The sequence below is a fragment of the Vidua chalybeata genome, chromosome 1 (assembly GCF_026979565.1).
Source record: "Vidua chalybeata isolate OUT-0048 chromosome 1, bVidCha1 merged haplotype, whole genome shotgun sequence".
Taxonomy (NCBI): Eukaryota; Metazoa; Chordata; class Aves; order Passeriformes; family Viduidae; genus Vidua; species Vidua chalybeata.
This window is the reverse complement of record NC_071530.1, coordinates 2,809,837-2,835,080: the sequence shown is the minus strand read 5'-3', so window position 1 is coordinate 2,835,080 and position 25,244 is coordinate 2,809,837. Positions and strand designations below refer to the sequence as shown.

At 51.7% G+C, this 25,244-nt stretch overlaps 1 protein-coding gene across 1 annotated transcript; it reads left to right on the top strand.

Moving 5' to 3' along the window:
• The first annotated feature begins 164 nt into the window (after positions 1 to 164).
• On the top strand, positions 165 to 22,942 carry ZBTB47 (zinc finger and BTB domain containing 47). Its single transcript, XM_053954181.1, has 6 exons — positions 165 to 663; positions 11,479 to 12,843; positions 16,084 to 16,231; positions 16,759 to 16,874; positions 17,244 to 17,388; positions 18,176 to 22,942. Exons 1-6 carry the CDS (start codon positions 661 to 663, stop codon positions 18,541 to 18,543), a joined length of 2,145 nt encoding a protein of 714 aa, XP_053810156.1. The 5' UTR covers positions 165 to 660; the 3' UTR covers positions 18,544 to 22,942.
• The last annotated feature ends 2,302 nt before the right edge of the window (positions 22,943 to 25,244 follow it).

Here is a 25,244-nt window from a genome sequence, read left to right as displayed (position 1 = left end):
GGATGCTCCCCGGGGGATGCTGCGCTGCAGAGGCGGCTGTGGCGGAGGGGTTGGGGTGCGGGGACAGGGGACAGGGGGGTGTCCCCGTGGGGGTGGCGGTGGCTGCTGTCGCTTTAAAGGGGCAGCCGCGGCCCCAGCTGATGCGGCGGCTCCAATCAGCGGCCCCGGGGCTCTTGGCAGCCGGAGCCGCCGCCGCTCCGCATTCCTCCGGCTTCCCAAAAGGGGCGAACATGGCGATGGGCAGGATGAGGTGAAGAGGAGGAGGAGGAGGAGGAAAACATAAAATTTAAAAAAAAAAAAAAAAAAAAAAAAAAGGAAAGGAAAAGAAAAGAAAAAAACCCAAAAGATAAAACAGGGAGAGAGGAAAATTGAGAAAAGGGAAATATAGGGGGAAAAAAGGAAAAGAGGGACGGGGATGCAAGCAGCGCTGGCGCGGTGATTTCCTCCCCCCCTCATCCTCCAAAAGGCGAAAAAAAAAAAAGGAAAAAAAAAGCAGAAATAAGGCAGCCAAAAGAAAAAAAAAGAAAGGAAAAAAAAAAAAAGCCACCAAACCAGCAACCCACCCAACCCACCAATTCCTTGTTTTTTTCATGGAGAGCACAAACCCCAGGCCAGCGGAGGAGGACCGGGACTCCTCAGCGCGGAGACCTTTGCATCAAAATGGTAGAGCCTGAACCCCCCCCCACCCCACCCCCCCTTCTCCCTTTTCTCCTCGCTTTTATTTTCCCCTCTCCCTTCCCCTTCCTTCCTCCGCCGCTCCCGGGGCTTTGCCGACTTCCCAAAGGCCTCGAAACTTGCCCAAATCGCGGCCAGGGCGGCCGAGGTGGATGCGGGAGGGGGAGGTTGCATGGGCGTGGGGGGGGGGTGAAGGGGAGGGGGCCGTGGATTTTGGTTGCTTTTTTTTTTTTTTTTTTTTTTTTTTTTTTGGGGGGGGGGTTACAAAAAGCGCAGCCCGGCCGGGTTTGGGGGCCGGTGCTGCTCTGCCGGGGGGGGGGGCTGCATGGGGGTCCCCCCTCCCGCAAGGCGAGAATGGGCTGCGTTTGCTGAAAATGGCTTTAAAAACGCCCCCCCCCCCCTCCAGCACCTTTGGGGTGCCTTAGAGGGGGATGGGGGTGCGGAAGGGCCGTGAGGAGGGGTCTGAGCCCTCCCTTGGGAGGACCCCAGCCCAGCTCGGGGGTCCCTGGGAGGATTTGGGGGGACGCGCACACTTTTGGAGCCCCCAGGCCGGAGGATTCGCTGGGAGAGGGGGGGGTGGGGGGGCGCACGAGCCGCCGCTTCCTCGGCCATTCCCATTCCCCGGATGACTCCATCCTTTTGCCAATTCCTGCCCGCCTTCCCCCCCGCCCCTCCACGGCTGGTTCCCCTCGTGGGCCCTCTTTTCCCGGGGGATCTGGGGGGTCTTGGGCGCTCCCCGACATCCCGGAGGAGCAAAGCTGCAGGGAGGGCGCAGCATCCCCTCCCCCCCCCCCCCCCACGAAAAGGGATTTTCCAGTGCTGCTCTTAAATAATAATAATAATAATAATAATAATAATAATAATAATAATAATAACACCAGAGCTGTGGCTCTCGCCTGCAGCAGTGACCTATTTTATCGGCCGGTGGAGTTTTGGGCGGGGGGGTTTAGTTGGAGTTGCGGAGGACAGGCCTGAGCTGGGAAGATCCACGGGAAATCCCGCCGGGATGTGCTGGGATCGCGGCTCCCGGTGCCTCGGAGCCTCCCCCATCCCAAAAAGTGCGGGCTTGTGGTTGCCCCAGCGCTGGCTCCGTGCCCGTCCTAACGCCCCGGGAAGCGTCCGAGTGGATTTTTGGGAAGGGGAAGAAAGTGCAAGCTTGGAAAAATAAGGAAACGATGCTAGATGGGATGGTGGGATGGGGCTCGGCACCTCCCCCCCTCCCCGAGCACCATACTGGGGTTAAACTGGTCGGGACTGGGTTTGGGGTCACGCTGGGCAGTCACGCTCGGCCTCTGAAATCCCTGCTGAAACCGCGCCTGCATCCCTTCCCAGAGGAGATGCTGAGGGACCGGGGGACACTCCGGGGTGTTTTTGGGAGCCTTTCATGCCCCGAGGTGGAGATGGAGACACCCAGAGCCCACCCGAGCGAGCAGCCCAGCGAGGAAGACGGGGAAAAGTTGGGAATTCAGCCTTCCTTCCACGCCCTGCCTCGGCAAGAACCAGAGGAAGATTTGCTTTACAAAGCAAAATTCCTCCTTGGAAAGACACTAAGGGATTTATTATTTTTTAAATTTTTTTTTTTTTTTTCCCCTGGATCTATGGTGAAATCTCGCTGGGTGCAAACGTTCTGCCTCCAACTGCAGAGTTTCCCTGAGGATGCTGGCTGGGCTCGGCACCGCTCCGGGGGCTTTTCCCGGGGTGGCCGGAGGGTCCCCTTTGCCACCTGGGCTTGGAATGACGGCGGAGCTTTGTTCTCCCCGGGAGGAATTAACGGAGCGCTCGGTTATCAGCAGGCGAGATAAACGGCCCTGTGTTCGTGTCTCTCGCGTCTGGAGCAGAGGCATTGCCACCCCCCTCCGCAAAAATAACCCGCTGCCGCCTTTGGAGATGGATCCTTTGGAAAAGACAGGGAGAAACTGGGAGGTCTGTTGCCCGCGAGTTGATAAAATATTGGTTATTTTTAAGATGCAGATTTTTCTGCTCGTGGAAAAATAAGGAGGGGAAAAAAAAAAAAAACCAACCCAAACCTTTTGCGGATGAACTGAATGTGTCAAAACATCAGAGGGTCGTTGAAGGTTTTGGGGGAATTGCTGGTTTTCAGTTCTCCCTCCGTGCTCCAGCTGGAGGAGAAAACTGAGGGCTCTCCCACGCTGCTGCATTTCAGCCTTTATAGAGGGGACCTGGTGCTGCCCGTGACAAAGTGACTCTCCAGGAAGAGCAAGGGATGAAGTTTTTCATTTGCCGCCACGTTTGCCTGGCCCCAAAAACGTGGACATCTAGATCCTCTAGGTGGTTTGCATCCCAGATGTCCCCTGACATTCCATGGGTCCCTGTAAAACTGGAGGAGTGGCCGTTGGTGGGCAGGATGAGCTCTGTGCCTCCTGTCCTTAATTTTCCCTTACTTCTAAGGGAAATGGGTTGTGCTGTTAGGATGGTTTGTGCAGGGCAGGGATGGCCCCATTGGGTTTCCTGCATGGGGACACCTGAGGACTTGTCCCCGTGTCCTCTGGGGTTGCTGTCCCCTCTGCAGCCCACTCAGTGTTCATCCCCCTCTCCTGATGGTGATAACTGGGATGCCTTTGGATATGGGGAAAGACTGGCCATGGTGGCGCAGATGTGATGGGTAGAAGACTTAATTACAACAAACTGTCTTTTTTTATTATTGTTTTTATGATTACATCTTTTGCCTGGAGCCAGGGCTGCTGACACCCTGTCTGAGTTAAAGCTCTGCTCCCCGAGCTACAGAAAAAATGGTGATAAAAATAAGGGTAAAAATAATGCATGTTCATAAAAATGTTAAAAGTGTTGGGCAGGAAGGATCTGGTGCATCCAGATCCTTGATCTGGGCAACTGGATCTAAAGGAAGATGGCCCATGGCAGGAAAGTTGGCACAAGATGATCTTTAGGGTCCCATCCAGCCCAAACCATTTCATGGCTGGATTAGAGGAGCATGGCTGGTGCTTCCCAAAGAGCCCTGGTCAAGGCTGGGTTAGGATGGAACTGGAGATGGGGACCATCCCAGGGGTCAGAGCCAGGGTTTGGAGAAATGCTCTGGGATGGAAAGTCCTGCCCAGCGTGCTGGGACAGGTTGAATCTTGGATCTCTCTGGCAAGTTTGTGGCTGGGTTAGGAAATGCTGTGGTTTTAGGCTTTACTGAGGGCTGGGTGTGGGACAAGCCCTGGAGCTGTCACATCCCATCACCTGGGATCCACCTGGAAGGTCGTGGTGGCTGCCCCAGGGATGGGCACTGTGGTGCCAGGCAGGGGATGCTGCCCTTTGATGGAAACCTCATTCAGCAGTGTCTGGGAGGAGGCTCCATCCACCCCATCCATCCACCCCATCCATCCACCCCATCCATCCACCCCATCCATCCATCCATCCATCCATCCATCCATCCATCCATCCATCCATCCCTCATCCATCCATCCCTCATCCTCCATCCATCCATCCATCCATCCATCCATCCATCCATCCATCCATCATCCATCCATCCCTCATCCTCCATCCATCCATCATCCATCCATCCATCCCTCATCCATCCATCTATCCATCCATCCACCCCATCCATCCATCCATCCATCCATCATCCATCCATCCATCCCTCATCCATCCATCTATCCATCCATCCACCCCATCCATCCACCCCATCCATCCACCCCATCCATCCACCCCATCCATCCATCCATCCATCCATCCATCCATCCATCCATCCCTCATCCATCCATCCCTCATCCATCCCATCCATCCATCCATCCATCCATCCCATCCATCCATCCATCCCTCATCCTCCATCCATCCATCATCCATCCATCCATCCCTCATCCATCCATCTATCCATCCATCCACCCCATCCATCCCTCATCCATCCATCCATCCATCCACCCATCCATCCATCCATCCATTATCCATCCATCCATCCATCCATCCATCATCCATCCATCATCCATCCATCCACCCCATCCATCCCTCATCCATCCATCCATCCATCCACCCATCCATCCATCCATCCTGCTGGGGATCCCAGCCCCTTCCTGCATCCCTGGCTGCACATGGCAATGGGGTGGCTCGGGGTTACGATGCCTTTTGCTCTGCACAAGTGATGTGGTGGCTGCCCCGCTGCAGCCATCCCTGCTCCTGCGGCCATCCCTGCTCCCAGCACTGAATTTGGGGTTCCTGGGGGGGATCCTGGGAGCTCTGGGGGGCTCTGAGCACCGCCTGTCCTGTTGCATCCACGCCCTCCCTCAGTGGCAGTGGGGACATCCCGGGGCTCGCTGGGGGTGATGCCTCCCCTGGGCTGGCGTGGCACTCCGGGCTGGGCAGTGGTCCGGAGCTGGCCCCTGGCGCAGCCGCTTGGCCGACAGCCCGGCTGGGGAGTTCAGCCTTGGGTTTTGTCCTCGTTTCCTCCCTCAGCCTTCCCTCCGCTTGTTTTTCTCAGGCAGGAGAGGGAGGGGACAGTGGCTTTGTGTGTGTGTGTGTGTGCGCGTGTCCCCCGCGTGCGTGTGTGTGTGTGTGTGTGTCCCCCGGGCTCTTCCAGCCTGGCAGTGACTCTGTGGGCGGTCCTGCATCCCACAGATGGAGGGCAGCATCCCATCATCCCATCCCATCATCCCATCCCATCCCATCCCATCCCATCCCATCCCATGGTGGCTCAGGGACATCTCCATCAGCCGGCTGTCACTGGCTGTGCCAGGCGCTGGCGGGGCCCCCATGGCCTGGCTGTCCTGTGTGCCCTCAGCGTTTGCCAGGGCCGTGCCAGCTCTGCTGGAATCCACCAGCATCCCATCGGGATTTAACCCCCAGACCTGGCTCTGGAATCACCCGCAGGGCTTTTGCACCACGTGTTGGGTCTGACTGAGCCACACCTCTTTCAGCCCTGACCGAGGGAACAGGGACACGCAGAAAGGTGCTCCCATCCAGGTTTTGGTGCCTCTGCTCTCCTGCAGGGATTGGGATTTGTCCTGGGATTAAATAATGCGGCATTGCTGAAACCTCTGTATTTTTGCAGCAGAGGCTGTGTCTGAGCAGGGGACAGCGCTCGACTTCCCACGTGTCAGGATGGGCTCCCAGGGCATGGCACTGCCCTCACTGTCACCCTGGTGGAACAGAGGGACAGTGTCCTCGATGCCATCGTGGTGGTGGCATCCCCCAGGAGCAGCATCACCTCACTGGGACGATTTGGGGATGGGGTGTGACAGTGGGGTTGATCCATCCATCCTGGGAAGGGTCACAGTGGCTTTGCAGCTCTGTGTGCAAAAGGAAAGGAGAAAAGCACCCAGAGCTGCTGATAGGGTTTAATTTTTATTATATTTTTTTTTAATATGAGATTAAAAAAAAAAAAAAAAGCACAAAGCCATTAACCCTCTGTGGGCTGTGCTGTTGGGAAGGCAGTGCCTGCTCCCAGTGGGTGTTGCTCATCCCACCTCATCCTGCTCCTCTCCCCACGCTGCTGGTGGCCATGGCACTTCCAAAAAAAAAACCCCAAGTGAACCTTTTCCCCTTTGCAAAGGTGTCCTCTTGGTTGCAGGGAGACAGGGATGGGGGAAGGAGCTGTCCCTGTTCCATTGCACTGGTGGGCCTGGTGCTGCTACCCTGGGAAAAGCATCCTTGAGCCAAAGCCTGTAAATGCTGGATATCATTAATAAGAAACTAGGAACAACCGAAAGGGAGGAAAAAAAAAAAAAAAAACCAAACCTGTGAAGCATCTGGCTGTCCCACAGCTGGATTGATGCTCTTCACCCAGCAGAGGCTGGGAGATGTTTTTTGGGGTGCCCAACCCCCCGAGATGAGCCGGGCTCAGGGAACATCGCTGAGCCCCTTCCCCTCTCCTGCTCTCGCTGTGGCTGCACTTGGCTCTGCTTTGGGCACCTTTAAGCCTTTTAGACAACACAGAGAGGAAAAAAAAAAAAAAAATCACCGCTTGGGATGGTGTCAGCAGCATCCCTGAGGTCTCCGCAGCGGGACGGGCACGTCCCGGCGGGCAGGATGCCGGCGGTGGGCGCTCGGGGCCGGCACCCGGCGCCTCGCCAGGCGGGGCTGTGGCCGGGCTATTGTTTTCCCTTCCTGCTTGTTTTTCCGGACAACCCTCTCGTAATTAAATAAAAACACCCGTCGGAGGAGCGAGCAGACCCCACCCCCAGCGCGGTCCCGTGCCGAAAGCACCCACGGAGAGCTCCCCGGGGAGGGAGGGGACAGCAGAGCGGTGAAGGTAGGCGACAGGCGAGGGACAGGCGCTTTGGGATGTGGGTTATCCCTCTGCCAGGTTCCCAGCTCCGGGAATGGCTGGTTGGGCAGCGGGATGTGCCCGGTCCAAGGCAGCGCTGCTCGTTCTGGGCCGGTGTGTGCTGGTTTGGGGAGCTGTGGGAAGACACGAGCGTCGCATCACTTCGGGAAAAATCTTCTGATGGCCTCAAAACTAAGGAGAAAAGGCTGAAGGTTTCATGCAAGGGTCTGGAAGGCAGAGGGCAAGTTGTAGGAAGCCGAGGATTAAAACCGAAAGCGCGAGTGTTTGGGATTTGTAACGATGCCCCTTTGTGTCGTCCGAGCTAATCTGTAAAAATGGGGGTTTAATGTTATTTCTTTCTTAAACAAAAGTCAAGTTTTGACATTAAATAGTTCCAGCCCAGCTCTTTTGTCCTGAAGCGCAGCAATGTCCAAATTGAGAAGAGAGCATGGGGGACTTTTTTTTGAGGAGCAAGTGCTGACATTGTATTTAGCTCCTTATTAAAGCACTTTTCTTTAATGCAATTTAATACTGAAGGTCAACTATGAATGCTTTGGTGGTTGGAAATGGTACAGAAAAGCAGATTGCTTTTTTTTTTTTTGTACATCTTGAGGGTGAAAAATTTAAAGAAATCCCCAATTTTTGTGCTGAATGGAAAGTGGTTCACAGGCAGCTGGTCTTGTCACCACTTAAATGTGAATTTTATGCCCTAAAACCCCTTGTCCTTGTGTTTATGTGGGAAAGAATTGCTCATGGTCCTCAGTGCTGTGGTGATGAGGGCACTAGAAATGAAAAAAAAAAAAAAAAAAATTAAATAAGAGGCTGGTGAATGTCAGAGATGGTCTTCTGGGGGACTGAGGATTTGAGTATTTAAATATATCCAGAGTGGCCCAACCTTCTGGTCCTTTGGGGAGGTTTAGAGCTGCAGGAACATTTAGGGATCTCGTTCTCAATAGCTGCTAAGAGAAAGTGCTTTTTGTCATAGTACATTGATTTAAATCCAGCAGCAAACACCTTTCAGGGCAGGTGGGCAGGTGTTGGTAGGTCTGTTTAGGGAAACTGAGGCACATGGCAGGCTACAGGTGGAAATGGAGCTTGGGCTCCACCTCCTGTGGTGGGATTTTTGGTGGTTTGGCTGGAGAGAGGCTGCCCTGCCCCAGTGACCATCAGCATCTCCTTCCACCACCGTTCCTTACTCATCCTTCCCTTCCATCCCCTGCCATCGGGGCTCATCCAACCCCCATCCCTCTCCCCGAGCATCCTCCCCATCCTCTGGCCGTCCTCTTGCCCCAGCAGCTGTTTTGGGATGGGACTTTGGCAGCACCACGTGAAAACTCTCTTAAAATAGAGCTGGAGGGCAGCGTCAGGGCGGGGAGGGCTGGCTGGAGGCGCCTCGGCATGTGGAATTCGTGGCCACGCTGCTTTCTAATAATTTTTCGGGGTGTTTTTCTGCGCTGATGATGCCAGAACTTTTGCTTAGAGGTTGGCAGTGTGTGGTGGGGCCCCGCAGTTTTAGGGTTTAGTGCATCCAGTGAGCTGCCCAGGTGCAGCAGGGGATGGAGATGGGATGGCTGACCTGCTCCTGGCCCTAAACAGAGCCAGCGGGGCCGGGTGGTGATGGTGGAAAAGAGCAAAACTCGTGATTCTTCTTTTTTTTCCTTTTTCTGAATATGTATTTTTAATACAAGAAATATTAAAAGGGATATATATTTCAAATATTTGCATTTTCCCGGAGGAAGAGCACCGGATTTAACCCTCCCATTAGTCGCCCATTAGTCAGGCTTCTCCGCTCCGCTGGAGCTGCAGGGACGGGAGCTGCCGGAGGGGCATTTTGGGGCAAGTTGGGGTCTTTCTGGGGAATCTCACCCCGGCAGGCGCCTCTTGTCTCGGCCGGGGCTCTGGCTCCGGGCAAGCTCACGAAAAGCATCTGAGAGCAATAAAGAGCAAAAGGCTCCCGCTGACAAGCCCGGGCTGAAGTCACCGGCGGGACGCGGCCAAGACACGCATTGTCCTCGCCGCTGCTGGGACTGATTAGAGCCGCCTGGCGAGGAGCGCCGCTGGGTGAGGGATCAGCCCCCTCTGCCAAAAATCCTCGATCCGGAGGGCAAAAAAAGCCGGCTTTTTTTTTTCCCAGGCGGGGCGATGCCGCCCCACAGACCCGTTTTCCCCTATTTTGCACCCATTCCTTCGTGGATGTCCCTACGCCAAGCTTGGGGTATCCTAAACGGAGAATGAGATGGATCCCCGGAGGCTTTTTTTCAAGAGAGAACCTGGCAAACAGCAAACTGCTGTGCTGAATTCCTGCTGTCTCTTCAGTTTTTGATATTTATTATATCCTTAATTATTTTCTACGTGTCTTTGGGGGCGGGCTGAACCATCCAAGATCTCATCAAAATGTTCTTGGCAGTCGCAAGAGGCTCGGAAAATGGTGAGGTGGATGGATGTTCCAGCTGGGATGCAGCATTTTGTAACAAATACATATATAAAGAATGTTTATAAATTTATACATTTATGTATTTTTATATATAAGTAGTTTAACTATACATAAGCATGGATGTATAAAATATTGAAAATATTAATATATATAAACGATAAAAAGAATATAAAATATGTAAGTACCCAACCCTTTTCCTACCTCTCTGCCCTGCTCCAGGCTGCAGAGCCAAGAATTTGGAGCAGAACTGGTTTTTCCATGTTTTTCCTGGGTGCCAGCACTTGCTGGGATTCTCCAGGGCTATCAGGACCATGCAAACCCTACTGGTTGGATGGGTTGGTTGTGGAGCACAAATGCAATGAAAATGAAAAAATTTGGCAGGGAGGAGGAAGAGTTTTTTTGCTTGTTGGGAAAACAGAGACGAAAACACCCTTTTTTATTATTTAAACATTTTTGTCTTTTGCCTTTGGCTCACCAGACAAAAAAAAAAAAAAAGAAGACAAACAGAACATGTCTTGCTGGAATTTGTGTGTTGATCAAGAGCTGCCATTTGTTCCAGAAAAAATGGGAGTTGAAAATCTCTTTTTGGAGCAGGAGGTGCAGGATAAACCTGGCAGGTAGAACCCCCCCTCTCTGCCACTGTTCTGCACCATGTCCTTGGTCAGGAAAGAGGGTGTTATGGGGTCTGGATGTGTATCCATTGAGGATTTGGGTGTTTCAGCAAAGGAAGCCAAGGGAAAGGGTGTGTCCCACCTTCTTTTAATACAGGACACAGGTTTTAGGGCGTGGGATATCCCTTGGATTTGGGGTGGAGCAGGCAGACTCATCCTGGGGCTGAGGTATGACCAGGAGAGGGGATGAACACCAGGGATGGTCTGGACCATGTGAAATACGTGGGAGTTGGATTAAATACCCAGAAAACTCAGCCTGGGGAGGGTTGGCAGTGCAGCATTTCCCAGCCTCAGTTGTGCTTCTCCCTGATTTGAATTTTTCCAGGTAGTGCCTTTCCCCAGGCAATGGAAAATGAGCATTAAAAAGTGCATAAATCATCCCAATGAATCCAGCTGTGAGTGAGCTGCTGTCGTGAGTGAGAGCACGCGGCGTAATTCAGAAATATCAGAGGATATTGGGCTTTATGTTATTATCTGCAGAAGCAGGGAGCTATAAACTCCTAATTTCCTTTTGTTTAGGGGGTTACATCTCAGCAGGTGCCTAAAACTGGCTTCCTGCTTGGGGCAAATATCCACCTGGATCTCCATCTTATTCAAGAGGTCAAGGCATCCCCTCTCCTGTGTGACATCTCTGAGTGAGTGTGGCCACCTGAGCCTGCCTTTGGACCTCCTTGGTGGCCATGGTGCCTCCTACCCACCTTGAAGGGCTATCGGTAGCTGCTAGTGTGGCCCTGACCTGCCCTTTCGCTGGGGCTTCTTCTCCTTGGTTGAGTCTCCTGGACTCAAGCTGGTGATGGAGCTTCTTGGTTGGTGTCTTCAGGTGGGCCTGGTGGTGGAGTTTTGTGGTGTTCCAAAGCTGGGACTGGTGGTAGAGCATTTTGGTTGACATGTCCAAGCTGGGGCTGGTGATGGAGTTTCTTGGCTGGCATCTCCAAACTGGGGTTGGTGATAGAATTTCTTGGCTGATATCTCTAAACTGGGGTTGGTGATGGAATGTTTTGGTTGGTATGTCCAACCAAACTGGTGTTGGTGTTGGAGTGTTTTGGTTGGTATCTCCAAACTGGGGTTGGTGATGGAATTTCTTGGCTGATATCTCCAAACTGGGGTTGGTGGTGGAGTGTTTTGGTTGGTATCTCCAAACTGGGGTTGGTGATGGAGTTTCTTGGCTGATTTCTCCACACTGGGGTTGGTGATGGAATTTCTTGGCTGATATCTCCAAACTGGGGTTGGTGATGGAGCATTTTGGTTGGTATCTGCAAGCTGGGGCTGGTGGCAGAACTTCATGGTTAGTGTCTCCAAGCTGGGATTGGTGACAGAATGTTTTGGTTGGCACCTCCAAGCTGGGGCTGGCAGTAGAGTCTCTCAGGTGGCACCTCTGACTTGGGGATGCATGGAGAAGGATGGATGGCACAGCCAGAAGGGTGTTTTTTTTTGCAGGGAAAGAGCCCTGAATGATTTTATTTCTTTCCTCCCCACAGCTGATAGTCGAAAAAACGACTGACTACCCTTCGGCTGAGTACTCCCTGGTGGAGGATGTAGCCCTCCACTTCACGTGTTTGATGGACAGACTGAACGAGCAGCGCCTCTTTCAGCCGGACCTGTGCGACGTGGACATCGTGCTGGTGCAGCACAAGAGCATCTTCCCGGCGCACAAGGGGGTCCTGGCAGCCTACAGCCAGTTCTTCCACTCCCTCTTCACCCAGAACAAGCAGCTGCAGCGCGTGGAGCTCTCTCTGGAGGCCCTCACCTCGCAGGGCCTCCAGCAGATCCTCAACTTCATCTACACCTCCAAGCTGCTCGTCAACTCCTGCAATGTGCAGGACGTGCTGAACGCGGCCGCCGTGCTGCAGATGAACAACATCGCGTCCTCCTGCCAGGACCTGCTGGACACCCGCTCGCTCAGCCTGGCCACCGACATGGCCCTGCCCGCCGAGGGCTGCGCCGGACCCCCGCCCTACTACTGCGAGATCAAGCAGGAGGTGGACGCCCCCCACGCCAAAATCTACGCCCGGGAGGGCAACGACCCCTTCTCGGTGCGGGTGGAGGACGGGACGGGCAGTGGGACGCTCCCCCCCGGCCCGGCCAAGCAGTACTACAAGGAGGAGAAGGACGGAGGTCCCGGCGCTGTCTGTAAGATGGAGGGCGAGGAGTCCGAGGAGGACTTGGACAGCCAGGGCTCCTACAACCGGGAGCAGATCATCGTGGAGGTGAACCTCAACAACCAGACCCTCAACGTCTCCAAGGGCACGGAGGGGAAGGCGGCCGCCAGCGAGGCGGCCGTGATGGGGCGGCCGGACGGGGATGGGCGCGACACGGAGGAGGACGGGGAGGAGGAGAATGAGGAAGGGGAGGAGGAGGAGGAAGAGGAGGAGGATGCGGAGGTGGGGGAGGAGGAGGAGGAGGAGCGCAGCGAGGAGGAAGACCTGGAGGAGACGACAGAAGAAGAGGACGATGATGATGAAGATGCCTCAGAGATGAAAAGGGAAAAGAGTGGGCAGCCCCGCAGGGGCAGCCGGGCACCCAAAGCCACTAAACCTGCCATGGCAACCAGGTCCCAGGAGATGGCCAAGGTGGAAGAGGAGGAGGAGGAGGAAGAAGAAGGCCAGAGGGGAAGGAAGAGAAAGAAGGAGCAAGATGGCTTGGGCCAGAAGGTGAAGCTGGAGGAGAAGCAGCATTATCCATGCAAGAAGTGTCCCCGGATCTTCAACAACCGCTGGTACCTGGAGAAGCACATGAACGTCACGCACAGCCGGATGCAGATCTGCGACAAGTGCGGGAAGCGCTTCCTGCTGGAGAGCGAGCTCCTGCTGCACCACCAGACCGACTGTGAGAAGAACATCCAGGTGAGAATGGATCCATCCAGGGTGAACCCCGGGGTGAACATCCCACCAAGGGGGGAATGCCTTACCCCGGGGTGGAGCATCCCGCTAGAGATGGATGTCCCACCAAGGCGGAAATACCCCACCAAAGTGCATGGATGTCCCACCAGGGGGGGACATCCCACCACTGTGGGACATCCCAGTGAGGGAAGGGCATCCCAAGCACCATGGAGGTCATCCCATCCAGCTCCACCATGGGATGGGCTCGTGCTCAGATAATATTGATGTTGCAGTTGGCACATGTGTAGCGGTTTTGGTTGTTAATTTGAGATTTTGAGAATTTGAGATATGAGATTTTTCTTCTATATGCAAAACCAGCAGAACATGGCAGCTGGGAGGGAACCTTCCTTCACCCATGACTTGTATTCAGACTCAGGAGGGTCCCACAGTGGCCTGGAATCAGAGGATTTGTGCCACAGGGCTTTGGCTTCCCCTTGACTACCTTTGTGGAAACACCGAGTTAATTTTTGAGGAGTAATTTTTCTTTTGAGTTTATTCAGTTAATCTGGATAAAACACTGTGAGCCCTTGATGGAGAGACACTCCAGCATTCCTACACGGGCTGAACCTATTTTAGCTTAATTTGAAGATTTGCTGACAGGAGTTAAAATGGTTTTAATCTGCCTTTTGTGCTTTTTTTGTGCGTATTAGCAAATTTCTGAGTGTGTTTGACATCCATGCATGGCTCGGGCTTGGTGTGGTCATTAGCACATCCCTGTGTTGGCAAATTGGCTTTGTTAAATCACTGCAGTTTTGGGGGGATAGGGAGGCACCAAATCAGAGCAGCAAACACTGAAGATCCCTCCAAATTCCCGTCTCCTAACTCCTGATGAGCTGTTTTTACAGCATGCTGCTGCTAATAATTACAAATATACCAATTTATGGAGAGCTTCTCCCATCACCCTTCCCACCAATGACCAGATTTTGAATTCATCTCCTTGATGAAGGTAACACGACCCAAGTGCTACTGGAGCCCTTCACTGATGGCATCCCAAATAAAACAGGGAATGAAGCAGATCTTGGCAAGCAGGGAACATGGAAGCAGGAACGGTCTTGGCTCATAGGTGAAGCAGTCACTGACCCTTTGGTGCATCTTCCTGGTGAATTCACAGCACTGAAGTTGCTTTTTTTGGATGCTTTTTCCCAGAATGGATGAGTGTAGCTCCAATACCTGAGTGGTGGTGGCTATTTCAGGGCCTAGCATGAAACCTGGGCAGTTAAAAAGGAGTTTTACCGAAATGTTTATTCAGCTTCATCTGCTTTCCAGGTGGATAACATGGGGCTGTCACCTCATTGCTTGTTTTTTGTTTTGCCCCCTCCTTTTTATCCCTTTTCCAAATCATTTTGGAATAGGAAGAACCACAACTGTCTGTATAGTGACCTCCTTCTGCAGAAAAAGGGATCATTGTCTCCCACTTAATTAAGCATTTTTAATTTTACAAATAGCCAAATCCACCCCATTTGATCTGATAATATTTAATAACTTTATCAACATCTCATAGAATTATGTCTGGATGGAAAAGGATTTTTTTTTCGGCACTCTTCCTATAACATTTTTTATTTCTTGTGTTTTAATCAGATCCATGGATGGACTATCCACCTTTTCTCAGTTTGCTCTGCTGCTTTCTTTCTTTGTTTTGTCCCCAGATTTCATCCATAAAGCTTTAGGATTTAAGCATCATCCTGCTCCCTGTGTTCATTCCCCATCTCCATAATGTGCATCCTACCTCCACCATCTGAAAAATGATTCATCCTTTGCTTTATTGAGTTGTCCCTCAAATTCTTTTTATTGCCAGCTTCAGTATGGTTTTCCTTTTAACCTGAAAGAATTTATATCCTCATTTTTTCCCCTCATTTGGACATTACTTCCATATTTTTGAGTGATGATTTTCAGCACTAAGTGAGGACACAGAGCTCGGTTCTCCAGGGTGTTTGGGCCCAGCCCTGGGGGTCTTTCTACCTCTGCTGCTTTCCCTCTGCCTTTCATTTTGAATTTCCCCTGCCTCTTTCATATTAAATGGAGAAAATGGATATTGATGTGTCTTTGATATTAGGCTCTAGTACTGAATTTGCCTTGAAATATCCCTTAAGACAAAGCTGTTCTGATCCATGGAAATACATACTTGGGAACAGTAGGAATTGGAGGAGTGCTCATGTTGACATTTGAGCATGGCAAGATGAAGATGATGAGGCTTGGGAATGGCTCTGTGACCCTAATTTTTCCTTTGGGGCACCTAAATATAAATACATATAGAAAAATAGAGTGACTTCACAGCATGATGTTGTGTTTTCCACCGTATCACAGCAAAGGAGCATCAAGGAGCATCTGTTCCTCTGGGAAGGAGGTGAAGTAAAGGAATCCCTCCCCAGGTTCACAGGTGCAATTCAGCCTTCAAGGCATGAATTATTTTCTCAACAAATCTGCAAGGAAAGAAGGGATGGTTTTAACCCTGTTGACCAAGAAGAACGTGAGCCATGGAAAGGTAAAGGGGAAGGAGTTGACCCTTGGCTCCTGGCATGGTTTCCTTGGTGGATATCTCTCTCCTGTGTTTCCCTGAGCATTGGACTGGTCTCACATGCCTCCAAGAGGTCTCACACAGAAGCTGGAGCTTTTCCTGGGAACTTCCAGAGGAACATTGAAATTGTTAGAGCTGAAGTGATTTTCTACCTTAACTTTTTGGGGAAGACCTTCCATGTCACATTGTTCTCCTTGTGCTGATGGACTGGTGGTTTGGGTCCATTTTGGTCCTTTTGGATATCATGGAATCGTAGATCTGTTTGGAAAACTAATTTAGTAGTGAAGTATCCATAATATCTGCTGAAGACTGAAGTTGTACTGCCCTGGATAGGGATTCTCCTTATTTTCATATTTTTTTGCAAATTTCCAATGCACAGAGGGTTGGGATATTTTACATAAAATCTTCTTTTAGGAATAAAATTCCCAGCTGGAAATAGGACATGAGCTGTTGCTTATCCAAGTCCTGATACAGCCATTGATGGAGATTCCACATCCTTCCCTGGAAGGTCATTCCCCCTTGCTCATCCCATGGATAGAAATATGAAGTTTGGAGGTTTTGAAGTGACAAGGTCTAAATCAGGCTTGCTGGTTGTTATGATTTTTGATATCAGCTGTAGCTTTCACCATGATATTCCTTTTCCATGTTTCCCTTTCCTGCTTCCCTGACCATCTCCTGTGTCCTTGCAGTGCGTGACATGTGGGAAGGGGTTCAAGAAGCTCTGGTCTCTCCACGAGCACAACAAGATTGTCCATGGCTATGCAGAGAAGAAGTTCTCCTGCGAGATCTGCGAGAAGAAGTTCTACACCATGGCCCACGTGCGCAAACACATGGTTGGTGAGTGTGGGAGGCACCACGGGGAGATCTTGGGGGTGTTGGTCCATCAGTTTGGCAATCAGAGGTGTTTTCTGTTGCTGTCATGTTGGGCCTTCAGGGCTGGGCTTACTCTTGGGTGAGTTTTCTCACATCCCCATCTTGAAATTTGACCTGATATTCAATGCTGAACCAATGTCTGCTCAGTGCTGGGTTTGGACGTGGTGCTGGGGAATTCCACTTATTTTATGTTGGTCAGAAGTGATCAGAGGAAGGTTTGAAGTGTAACCAGTGTAAAAAGACCAGACCATACCAGTGCTGGGCTTTGAAAAGCAAATTGCATATGACAACAGTGTTTGGGTCCCTGGGCCTTGGAGCCGCCAAAGAGTTCAAAAAGAATGGGCGTTTGGAAGGGAAATGCTTGAAACGTTGTTGCCACTGATCTTCCAGAGATGCTTTGGGTTTGCTGGGGTTGGGAGCCAGAGCTGGGGTGTGGGGAGGTGGATGGTGGAGGTGTGTGGAGGCTGCTGACCTGCCCCTGTCCCCACCAGCACACACCAAGGACATGCCCTTCACCTGCGAGACCTGCGGGAAGTCCTTCAAGCGCAGCATGTCCCTCAAGGTCCACTCGCTCCAGCACTCCGGGGAGAAGCCTTTCAAATGTGAGGTAAGGCAAACGAGGGCCAAAACACTGATCTGGGGAGAGATCTTCCACTCCTTGGGGCATCCACTGCGCTTTGTGCCAGTGCAGCTGTAGGGTTGATCCCACGCTTTTCCAAACTTTGCATCGCCTCCTGGCTTGAAAGTCCCACCAACTTTATGATGAAACTTGTCCAATGCCAGGATCTGTTCCCAAGTGCCTGGACTTTGCACCCACCCCAAGCCCATCCAGCCTGCAAACCTGGCTGGGTATGTCCCAAAAAGCCTGTTTTGGGGGGCTTCTTGAGGGGAAAAAACGGGATTTCCTTGCTGATGATGATTTGAGGGGAATGTGGGGATATTTTGGGTGCTCATCAACAACTCCTCGCCCCCACAGAACTGCAACGAGCGCTTCCAGTACAAGTACCAGCTGCGCTCCCACATGAGCATCCACATTGGCCACAAGCAGTTCATGTGCCAGTGGTGTGGCAAGGACTTCAACATGAAGCAGTACTTCGATGAGCACATGAAGACGCACACGGGTGAGACCCGCCCCTTGGGATCTGCGGCCAGGCTCTCCCTGGAAAGAGTGATGGGATGGGGGTAATATCTTTGGGTGGGTGGCAGGATGGGGTTTTGTGGGGCACTGATAAGGCCCCAGTCAACTCCTTCTATGACTTTTGGAAGGGCTTACTGTGGTTCATCTCACACTCAGGAGAAATACCAACAAGGTCTTTTCAAGAGGTCAAAACAAAATCTGCTGGCAAACCTGAGAAAAATCAGGGAACTTTGGCAAAAGGTTTAGTACAGCATTCAACCAACATAAAACACTTCTCACAGCATTAAACTTGGCCCGTTCAACTTAGCAAACTTTAAACACATTCGATCTTAAGGTACTCAAAATATTCCAAGGAGAGGAAATTAGAAGAAGAGGAAAGAGAGAAAGACAGAAAAGATACAGAAAATCACATATATAGCTACCAACTCCTGGGTTCAAACAGAACTTCCAAGACAAAGGTAGGGTCTAGATGAATGGGATGGCCTGGTGTTTGGCTTTAAATACCCCTTGGTTTTTCTCCCACATGGGAATTCTGGTTATTTGGCCCTCAGGAGGTGGATTAGGAGAGAGAGGAGCATTGCCTCACTATGTGCCATGATCGACAGACACTGCCAGGCTGGGATAGAGGCTCTAGGGCTGGGATGTGGGGCCATTCACTGCCTCACGAGGGCAAGGCACACGCATGCACCCCGAATTGTCTCATCAAATCTTCCCAGTCTCTGACACCCGGCCTAACCAGCAGCTTCTCGCCCCTCTTCTCCCACCCTCAGGGGAGAAGCCCTACATCTGTGAGATCTGCGGGAAGAGCTTCACCAGCCGCCCCAACATGAAGCGGCACCGCCGGACCCACACGGGGGAGAAGCCGTACCCCTGCGACGTCTGCGGCCAGCGCTTCCGCTTCTCCAACATGCTCAAAGCCCACAAGGAGAAATGTTTCCGCGTCAGCAACCCCTTGGCTTCGGACACGGCCGTCCCCCAACCCGCCACCAGCCCGGCTCCGCTGCCCCCCGGCCCCGGCGTCTCCCCCCTGCCCCTGCCGCTGCTCCATCCTCTTCCACAGACCCTCCCTCCTCCTCCTCACCTACCACCACCCCCTCCCCTGTTTCCCGCGGGGAGGATAAATTCAAACAACAATTAGGTGCCCCCCGCCACCCCGGCCACGCGCCCGCACGGACTGCTCTGCCCTTCGGGAACGCCTTTCCCCCGGGGAGCCAAGGCTTTGCTTGCTCTCTACCCCCCTTTCCTCCTCATTTTGGGGCTGTTTTGGGTTTTTATTCCTTTTTCTCACCAGTCATTCTCCGCAGGGAGGGGGAGCAGGAGGAAGCCCTCCCCGTCGAGGAGCGTGGGTGTTGGGGGGGAAACCGCCGTCCGTCCATAAGGGTGTAGGTAAAAGGTGTCACTCTCAGTTTCATCTTCCTGCTGGGATGCTGGTGAGGCTGGGAGGAGCAGGATATCCGGGCTTGAGCTTGCTGGCCGGTGCATCAATATTTCGAAGCCGAATTCTAGTTAGTGGTGCTTGAATCCCTGTACTGTAAAGCTGGTCTTTCAAGTCAGGCTCTTCACCCACGGGGTTGAAAGGTGGGCACGCCAGGGGAGCCCGCCACTGCCAGCCCCAATGGCCTGTGGCGAGCGAGCAGATGTCCCCACTGGAAAGCCATTAGCACGCTCTCGTTAGCAGCCCTCGACACGTCTTCCCTCTAACGGGTTTTCCTCCTCCACAGGCAAAAGCACAAACACCCACCTTGCATCTCGGGGCAACTCGCTGTCGGTTCAGTTCTGGGGTGCCCTAAGGGAGCTGGGCTCTGATGTGCCCTTTCTGCTGATCCCAGGAGGAGCTGGGCTCCTGGGGATGCTCTGGAGTCGGGGAGCTGTTCCTGGGAGAGCTCAGGTACCTTTGGGACTGGCAGGAGGGCAGCCTGGGACAGAGGAGCAGGACGCTTCTGTTTCTTGACAGAATCGGCCCAGAATAGTGCCTTAACAATCTGAACAAACCCCTGAGGGACAGGTGAGCTCCAGGTTGGTCTCACTGCAAGGTTCAGAGCTAAAGCAGGACCATGTTCATCCTGAGAATGATGATGTCCCAATCTCCAGTTTGTTGCCTGCTTTGGTCTCCCAAGCTTCACTTCTCCTTGTGGTGCTGGTATCTGTTGCCCTGTCCTGGTTTGGGGTGACCAGAGGGGACCAGTGAGAGTTGTGGTTGTTTTGGTGATGCCCTGTGGTGTTACTTAGTGCTTGTTGAAGATGTTCAAGTCGAGCTGGTCTTTGTTTTCACTTACAAATAATATGGCTGGCTTCATGCTGAGGAGGAGGAGAAGAGGAAGGCTTTGCTGTCACCTTTTTGTTGGGCACTGAGGTCCCAGCAGGGTCTCTCACTGCTGTGCTCTGCCCCAGGGTGCCATGCATTGTCTTGACCAGGGCTGTGGGGTCCCTACTGGGGAAAGTGTCCCCTGTGGAGTCAGAGAGCACCCAGCATGGGCAGAGAAGGGCTGGCAAGAGGTGGGGGGTGTTCCAGCTGATCCTGTGCTTCTAAAGCTGGTGTTGAGGTCACCTGTGGGCCAGGTCATGGAGGAGGTGGTGGAAGCACTGTTGGTAGGTAAGAAGGAAAGAGGTCACTGAGTGGGCTGCAGGAGCCTTTTCTCATATGCAGCTTGTGCTGGGTGACAGCAGAATGCTGGGGACAGGGAGCCACATCTGGCACTGTGAAAAGTCTTGGTGCTTCGTCTCCTGGACCAAATCAGCAAAGCACTTGGGCAGCATTGAGGCTGTCCCTGCAGACATGGGAGGATTCAGGGGCTTTGCTGACTGGGGACATGCAGGAGTCTGACAGGGACAGGACTGGGGAGCATCTGCCGTTCTCCTGAGTGCTCTTTGAGGTGACTGGTGTCACCTCCTGCTGAGTGGTGCCCCACTGGTGCCCAGCATCTTGGGAAAGCTGACTGATGTTAGCATTTTGGAGCCACAAAGTCCTTTCCATCTTTGTGCTGGCTGGGATCCTGTGGATCCCCAGCGTGGCTCTCAGTACCAGTGAGCTCACCCCCATCTCCATTTGCTCCGAGCACGAGGAGGTTGCTATGGCAGAGCTGCCTCACCTTATTGACCTTCTCAGGTGGGTTCCAAAGGCTTCTCTGCTGCCCCCCTCCATGACCCTGGGGCTTGTGGGATGGTGCAAAGCCTCAAACACACCTGTGAGGCATGAGGGCTCTTGGGGCCATTGGCTGTCTGAAGGGACCATGACCCATACTGGAAGATGTTTGCTTTAGAGAAGCATTCTGTGAAACCCGTGGAGGTGCTAGAGTGGTCCATGCTGTGTCCTCCTCTGCTGCCTCCCAGATCCCATCCCCTTGGGTTTCCTTGTGCTCCTTTTCCCTCATGTTCAGCCTTGAGACAGGATGGGAGTGCTGTGCCCTGAGGAGGGCTCACCTTACTTTTAAGGTCTTCTGTGATGGAGCCCATCAGCCGATAGACTTCCCCTCCTGTAAACATCCATGCCGACATTGTGCTCCCTTATTCCACTCTCCTGGAGGTGGCTTTCCCTTTTCCTGTCCCAGTTCATCCTCTCCCAGTGACGACCTGCCCCCCTTGGACATCTCTGTGAGATGAGAGCACTTCCTTGAGGCTGGAAGCCCAGCGGAAAGCCCAGTGACCGATCCCAGCCACGTCCGATCCCCTTCGAGAGCCTGCTCGTAGAGCCACTTGGAGACATTGAGATGTGACCATGCACACAGCACTTTGGAGAACCAGATCCCTGCTGCTCCCTCCCCTCTCCAAGGCCTGCGTAGTTCCCAGGAGTCCTACAAGGCCTCCGAGCCCTTTTGTCTACACCCTGACTCAGCCCCAAGTGTGTCTCCATGTCTGGTTTTCGTTGGCGTACTAAGAGCTCAGACGAGTCGCTCCCGCAGTGCCTCGTCCATCCCGGACCCGTCCCGGCTGGCACTGTTGCACCCCTTGGGGTTAGACAGGGCAGGAGGCAGGAGAGCTGGGTCCGTTGTTTTCAAGCTTTTTATGTTTTACTTTAATTTTTTTTTTTTTTTAATTCTTTTTTTTTTTTTAACTCTTGCACCTTAATCTCTCACATCCCTTCTTTGACAGACCGCGAGGGTGGAGAGGGGCTTGATTTCCATTACGCAGTTCCTGAATACGCCATAGCGCAACCTTCAGCTGACAGCTCTTCCCACACACCTAAACCCCAGACCTGTCTGGGTCGGAAATTTCTTTCCCACCCCCCCGACTCCACCATTCATTTGAACTTTGGGGAGGGAGGGAATCATGTGGGGAGGGTCGTTTTTGGTTTATATATCCCAGGAGCCTGGTAGCACAGACCAGTTCGCCTCACGTATCCATGAGGCACAGCTGGCCCTTCGGACCACAGCCATAACCCTGGCGCGGTGGGAAGGTGATGGATGGATGGACGGATGGGTGGGAGTGGCTGTGACAGTGCAATAGAGACGAGCATCCGCTGCTAGACAACTCCTCTGAGGTGACTCTTGGTTTGCCCGAAGTCAGGAGGGAAGGACAGACGGACAGACGCCCTTTGTTCACACGGACGGCGAGAGCTTCCCCACACGCAGCCCCTGCCTAGAGACACGGAACCACGACGGGAGTTGGGTTGAACTTACAAAGGAAGAAAATAATAATTTTTAAAAAAGGAGAAGAAAAAAAAAATAGGAATAAGAACAACCTCTGTAGCATGGAACTTGAAGGAGATGAATGAAACCCCAAGCACTTGCCTCCAAACTAGTTTCTCATGCCTGGTGTTCGGCTCTGAATTATTTTACGGCATTCAGTATCGGTTGCCCAAACATGCCAAGTTAAGAGTGTATTGGTGGCTCTACAAGTGTGAACAAACTAAACAAAGCACTTTATTCTGTATAGATTAAGGGAAGGCGGGGAGGGGAGGGGAAGCTTGGATGCTTTTCGGAAGCGTCTTAAGTAATGTTCTAGGAAATGTATTATTATTATTATTACTTTTTTTTTTATGACCATGTGTAATCAATATATGTTTATCTTTAACTCCAAGTACAGCAGTTACTCTCTTTGGGATGGTGTGAGGAGGGGGAGGCTGAGATGGTTGGATTAGTCCATCCCCATGGGGCCAACTGAGGCAAGTCATTGTCTACCGCAGGAACGGGTGAGTCTTGCTTCGTCAATGGTCCCGTTGGCCAATGTCCAGGAGGTCCCAAGAGGTTCATCAAAGCCACCTCCCAGGGCACAGCTCCCAGTCAGACATCCCCACCCCGAGCCATCTTCTGCCTGGGGGTGCTGGGGCTGCTCTTTGAGCCGCCCACGAGTGCAAAAAGTCACGGTAGGGAGGCTGGTTTGGGTTGTCCCTCAAGGCCAGGTCCTTGGCCACGCTTTGAAATCTGCTTTTGGCCTCTCACCAAGGCACGTCGGGGCTCGCTGAGCTCTGAAATTGGTGAGAAGTCAGAACCAGGCCTTTCCACTGCGTTCTCCCAGTCTGGAAGTGTTATGACTGTTACCAAAGAGGTTGCAAGTGGAAGGACTGAATCAATAAACGATCTGTCTTTTATAAAAGAAAACCGACAGCTCCACCACTTTCTTTGTTACTTTAATTTTGCTTTATCTTTTTCTTCCCCCCCCCTTTTTTTTTTTTTTTCTTTTCTTTTAAAAGGGCTTTTTTCAGGCAACTGTGTGAGCAGTCAGAGATGGGGAGGGTGAGGAATCCTGTGGAATGTTGACTGCTGCCACTGCTTCACATATACAGGCTCTGTGTTGGGTTTGGTGGGAGGTGTGTGCGTGTGTGTGAGACAAATTGACTGCTGTGGGGCCAACAAAAAAGAGCTTTTCAGGGAAGGGTGATGAGTGATGAGAAGAAGGAATTCTGTGCTTACAGCCCTGGGGTAAGGACTGAGCACCTGGTCCTACTGGCTCAATCAGGCCAGTGTGAACTCTGAGAAGGAGCTCTCTGGTCTCTCCTGGCTGTGGAGAAACCAAGGAGCACATCCAAAAGCAACCAATGCCTTTATTAATTTAAAGTGGAGCAGGGGGAACCTCACCAACAATATCAGCATGGATAATGGGAAGAAAATGGAAGAAGAGATGGTTTTCCCTCAGCCTTTGGATGTAGTCTTTGCCACTGCCGTTATCTGCAGGGGGACCTGTGCCACTGAAGCTGTTGTATCTGAGCCAGGAAGACACCAGGCAGCAGGGAAGAGTGATGTCTCTCTGAGCATTCCTGGTGGCATTTCCTGTCTGTGATGGTCTTTAAACTGGCACAGCCTCTTGGAGATGTGGAGGAACTTGCCCAGGCCACACCTTCACTTGGGATGTCCAACTTTGTCTCCTTCCTCGGCCCAGCATGTGCTGAGATTTGCCTCTTGTTGCTCAAGCAGTGGGATATTTCAAGTTTTTCTGGGCATTTTTATACAACAGCTATTTTTCCTTTTATAGTTTCCTGCCCTGTGCCAGTGGTGGCTTCTCCACAGCTCTATAATGGACGTGAACCACACGTGAGCACAGAACTCCAGTTTATTTGAAACATCTTGAGCCTTTATCAGGGACCACATCACAACAACTCATGGAAGGTCAGCAACATTCTCCTGCTGGCTTCAAAAAGGCCAGAATTCCTCCAGGAGAGCCAAGAAATGTGGTGGAGGTGAGTGGGGATTAAACCTCTATTAGGATCATCAATAATTTCCCAGCCTGCATTCAGCAAGAAGAGCTGAAGCAAAGGTCATGGAATGCCAGAATCATTAAGGCTGGAAAATGCTGGAAAATGCCAGTTCATTGAGTTGACCTTTGAGCAATCACCACCTTGTCAACCAGACCAGAGCACTGAGTGCAACTTCCACTCATTCCTTGAAACACTTCCAGGGATGGTGTTGCTGGAGGCAGCAGGAGGTGGGATCCTGACACTGCAATAAATGACTTTTTAAAAATTATTATTCTATGCTGGGATTTTTTTTTTTGTAATTTTTTTTCTGAATTCTTCTCTTTTTTTTTCCTACCAGAAGCTATTTGGAAGATTCATCTTTCATTAGCTTGGGAATTGTCTACATTAATTTCTGCAGGGCTAGGCAGAAGGTGTTTATTTCTTTTCTGTGCATTTTTCACACATTTGATTGTTTCAAAGATTTTTGTTCCCCCCCTTTTTTTTTTTAAGCTACTTTGTGACAGCCAGTCACCTTGGATTTATTTTTCTTTTGAAATATTTCATTACTGTTCTGATGTGATTGTCCTCTAAGGAGCTTATCCTGTAACTTCCTAAATCCTTCAAATGAAACCAGGACAAGACTCTGGTTCCTTTACTTCCCTTGAATTATTTTTCCTTTCAAACATATTTCAGTTTTGCCACAACTGCATTTTGACTCAGATTTTTGATACCAGAATTTTCATACCACTTTGAGGCAATTATTTTGCAAGGTTTGTTTTTGTTCTTTTTTTTTGAATTATTATTGATTATCAACCCTGTTAATGGTACCATGACATCACAGAATCATGGAAAAAGACCTTTAATCTCTTAGAGTCCAACCACCAACCCAGCACCACCACCATGTTCCTGACTGCCACATCCACATTTTTTCGAACACTTCCAGGGATGGTGACTCCATCACTGGAACTCCACTGCCTTTCCCAGTGCTTTATAATCCCTTCCATGAAAAACCTCACCATAATATCCAATCTAAACCTCCCCTGGCACAATTTGAGGCCGTTTCCTCTCACCCTATCAGTGTAGGCATCCAGCTTCCTTCTAGTCCTAATTGTGGTATCCATAGGGAAGAGCTGTAAGGATACAGATCCTAAAATTTCAGCTCTCAAATGGTGGAAAATAACAAGAAAAGGTGGGGCTCTCCTTGGGGCTGTTTTGCTGCATGTGTCCAT

What these genes read in the sequence shown, in the direction of transcription:
- ZBTB47 (XM_053954181.1), top strand. An exon ending in CGTGCGCAAACACATGGTTG is followed by an intron (nt 16,232 to 16,758) that starts GTGAGTGTGGGA and finishes TGTCCCCACCAG; the next exon opens with CACACACCAAGGACATGCCC. An exon ending in GCACATGAAGACGCACACGG is followed by an intron (nt 17,389 to 18,175) that starts GTGAGACCCGCC and finishes TCCCACCCTCAG; the next exon opens with GGGAGAAGCCCTACATCTGT.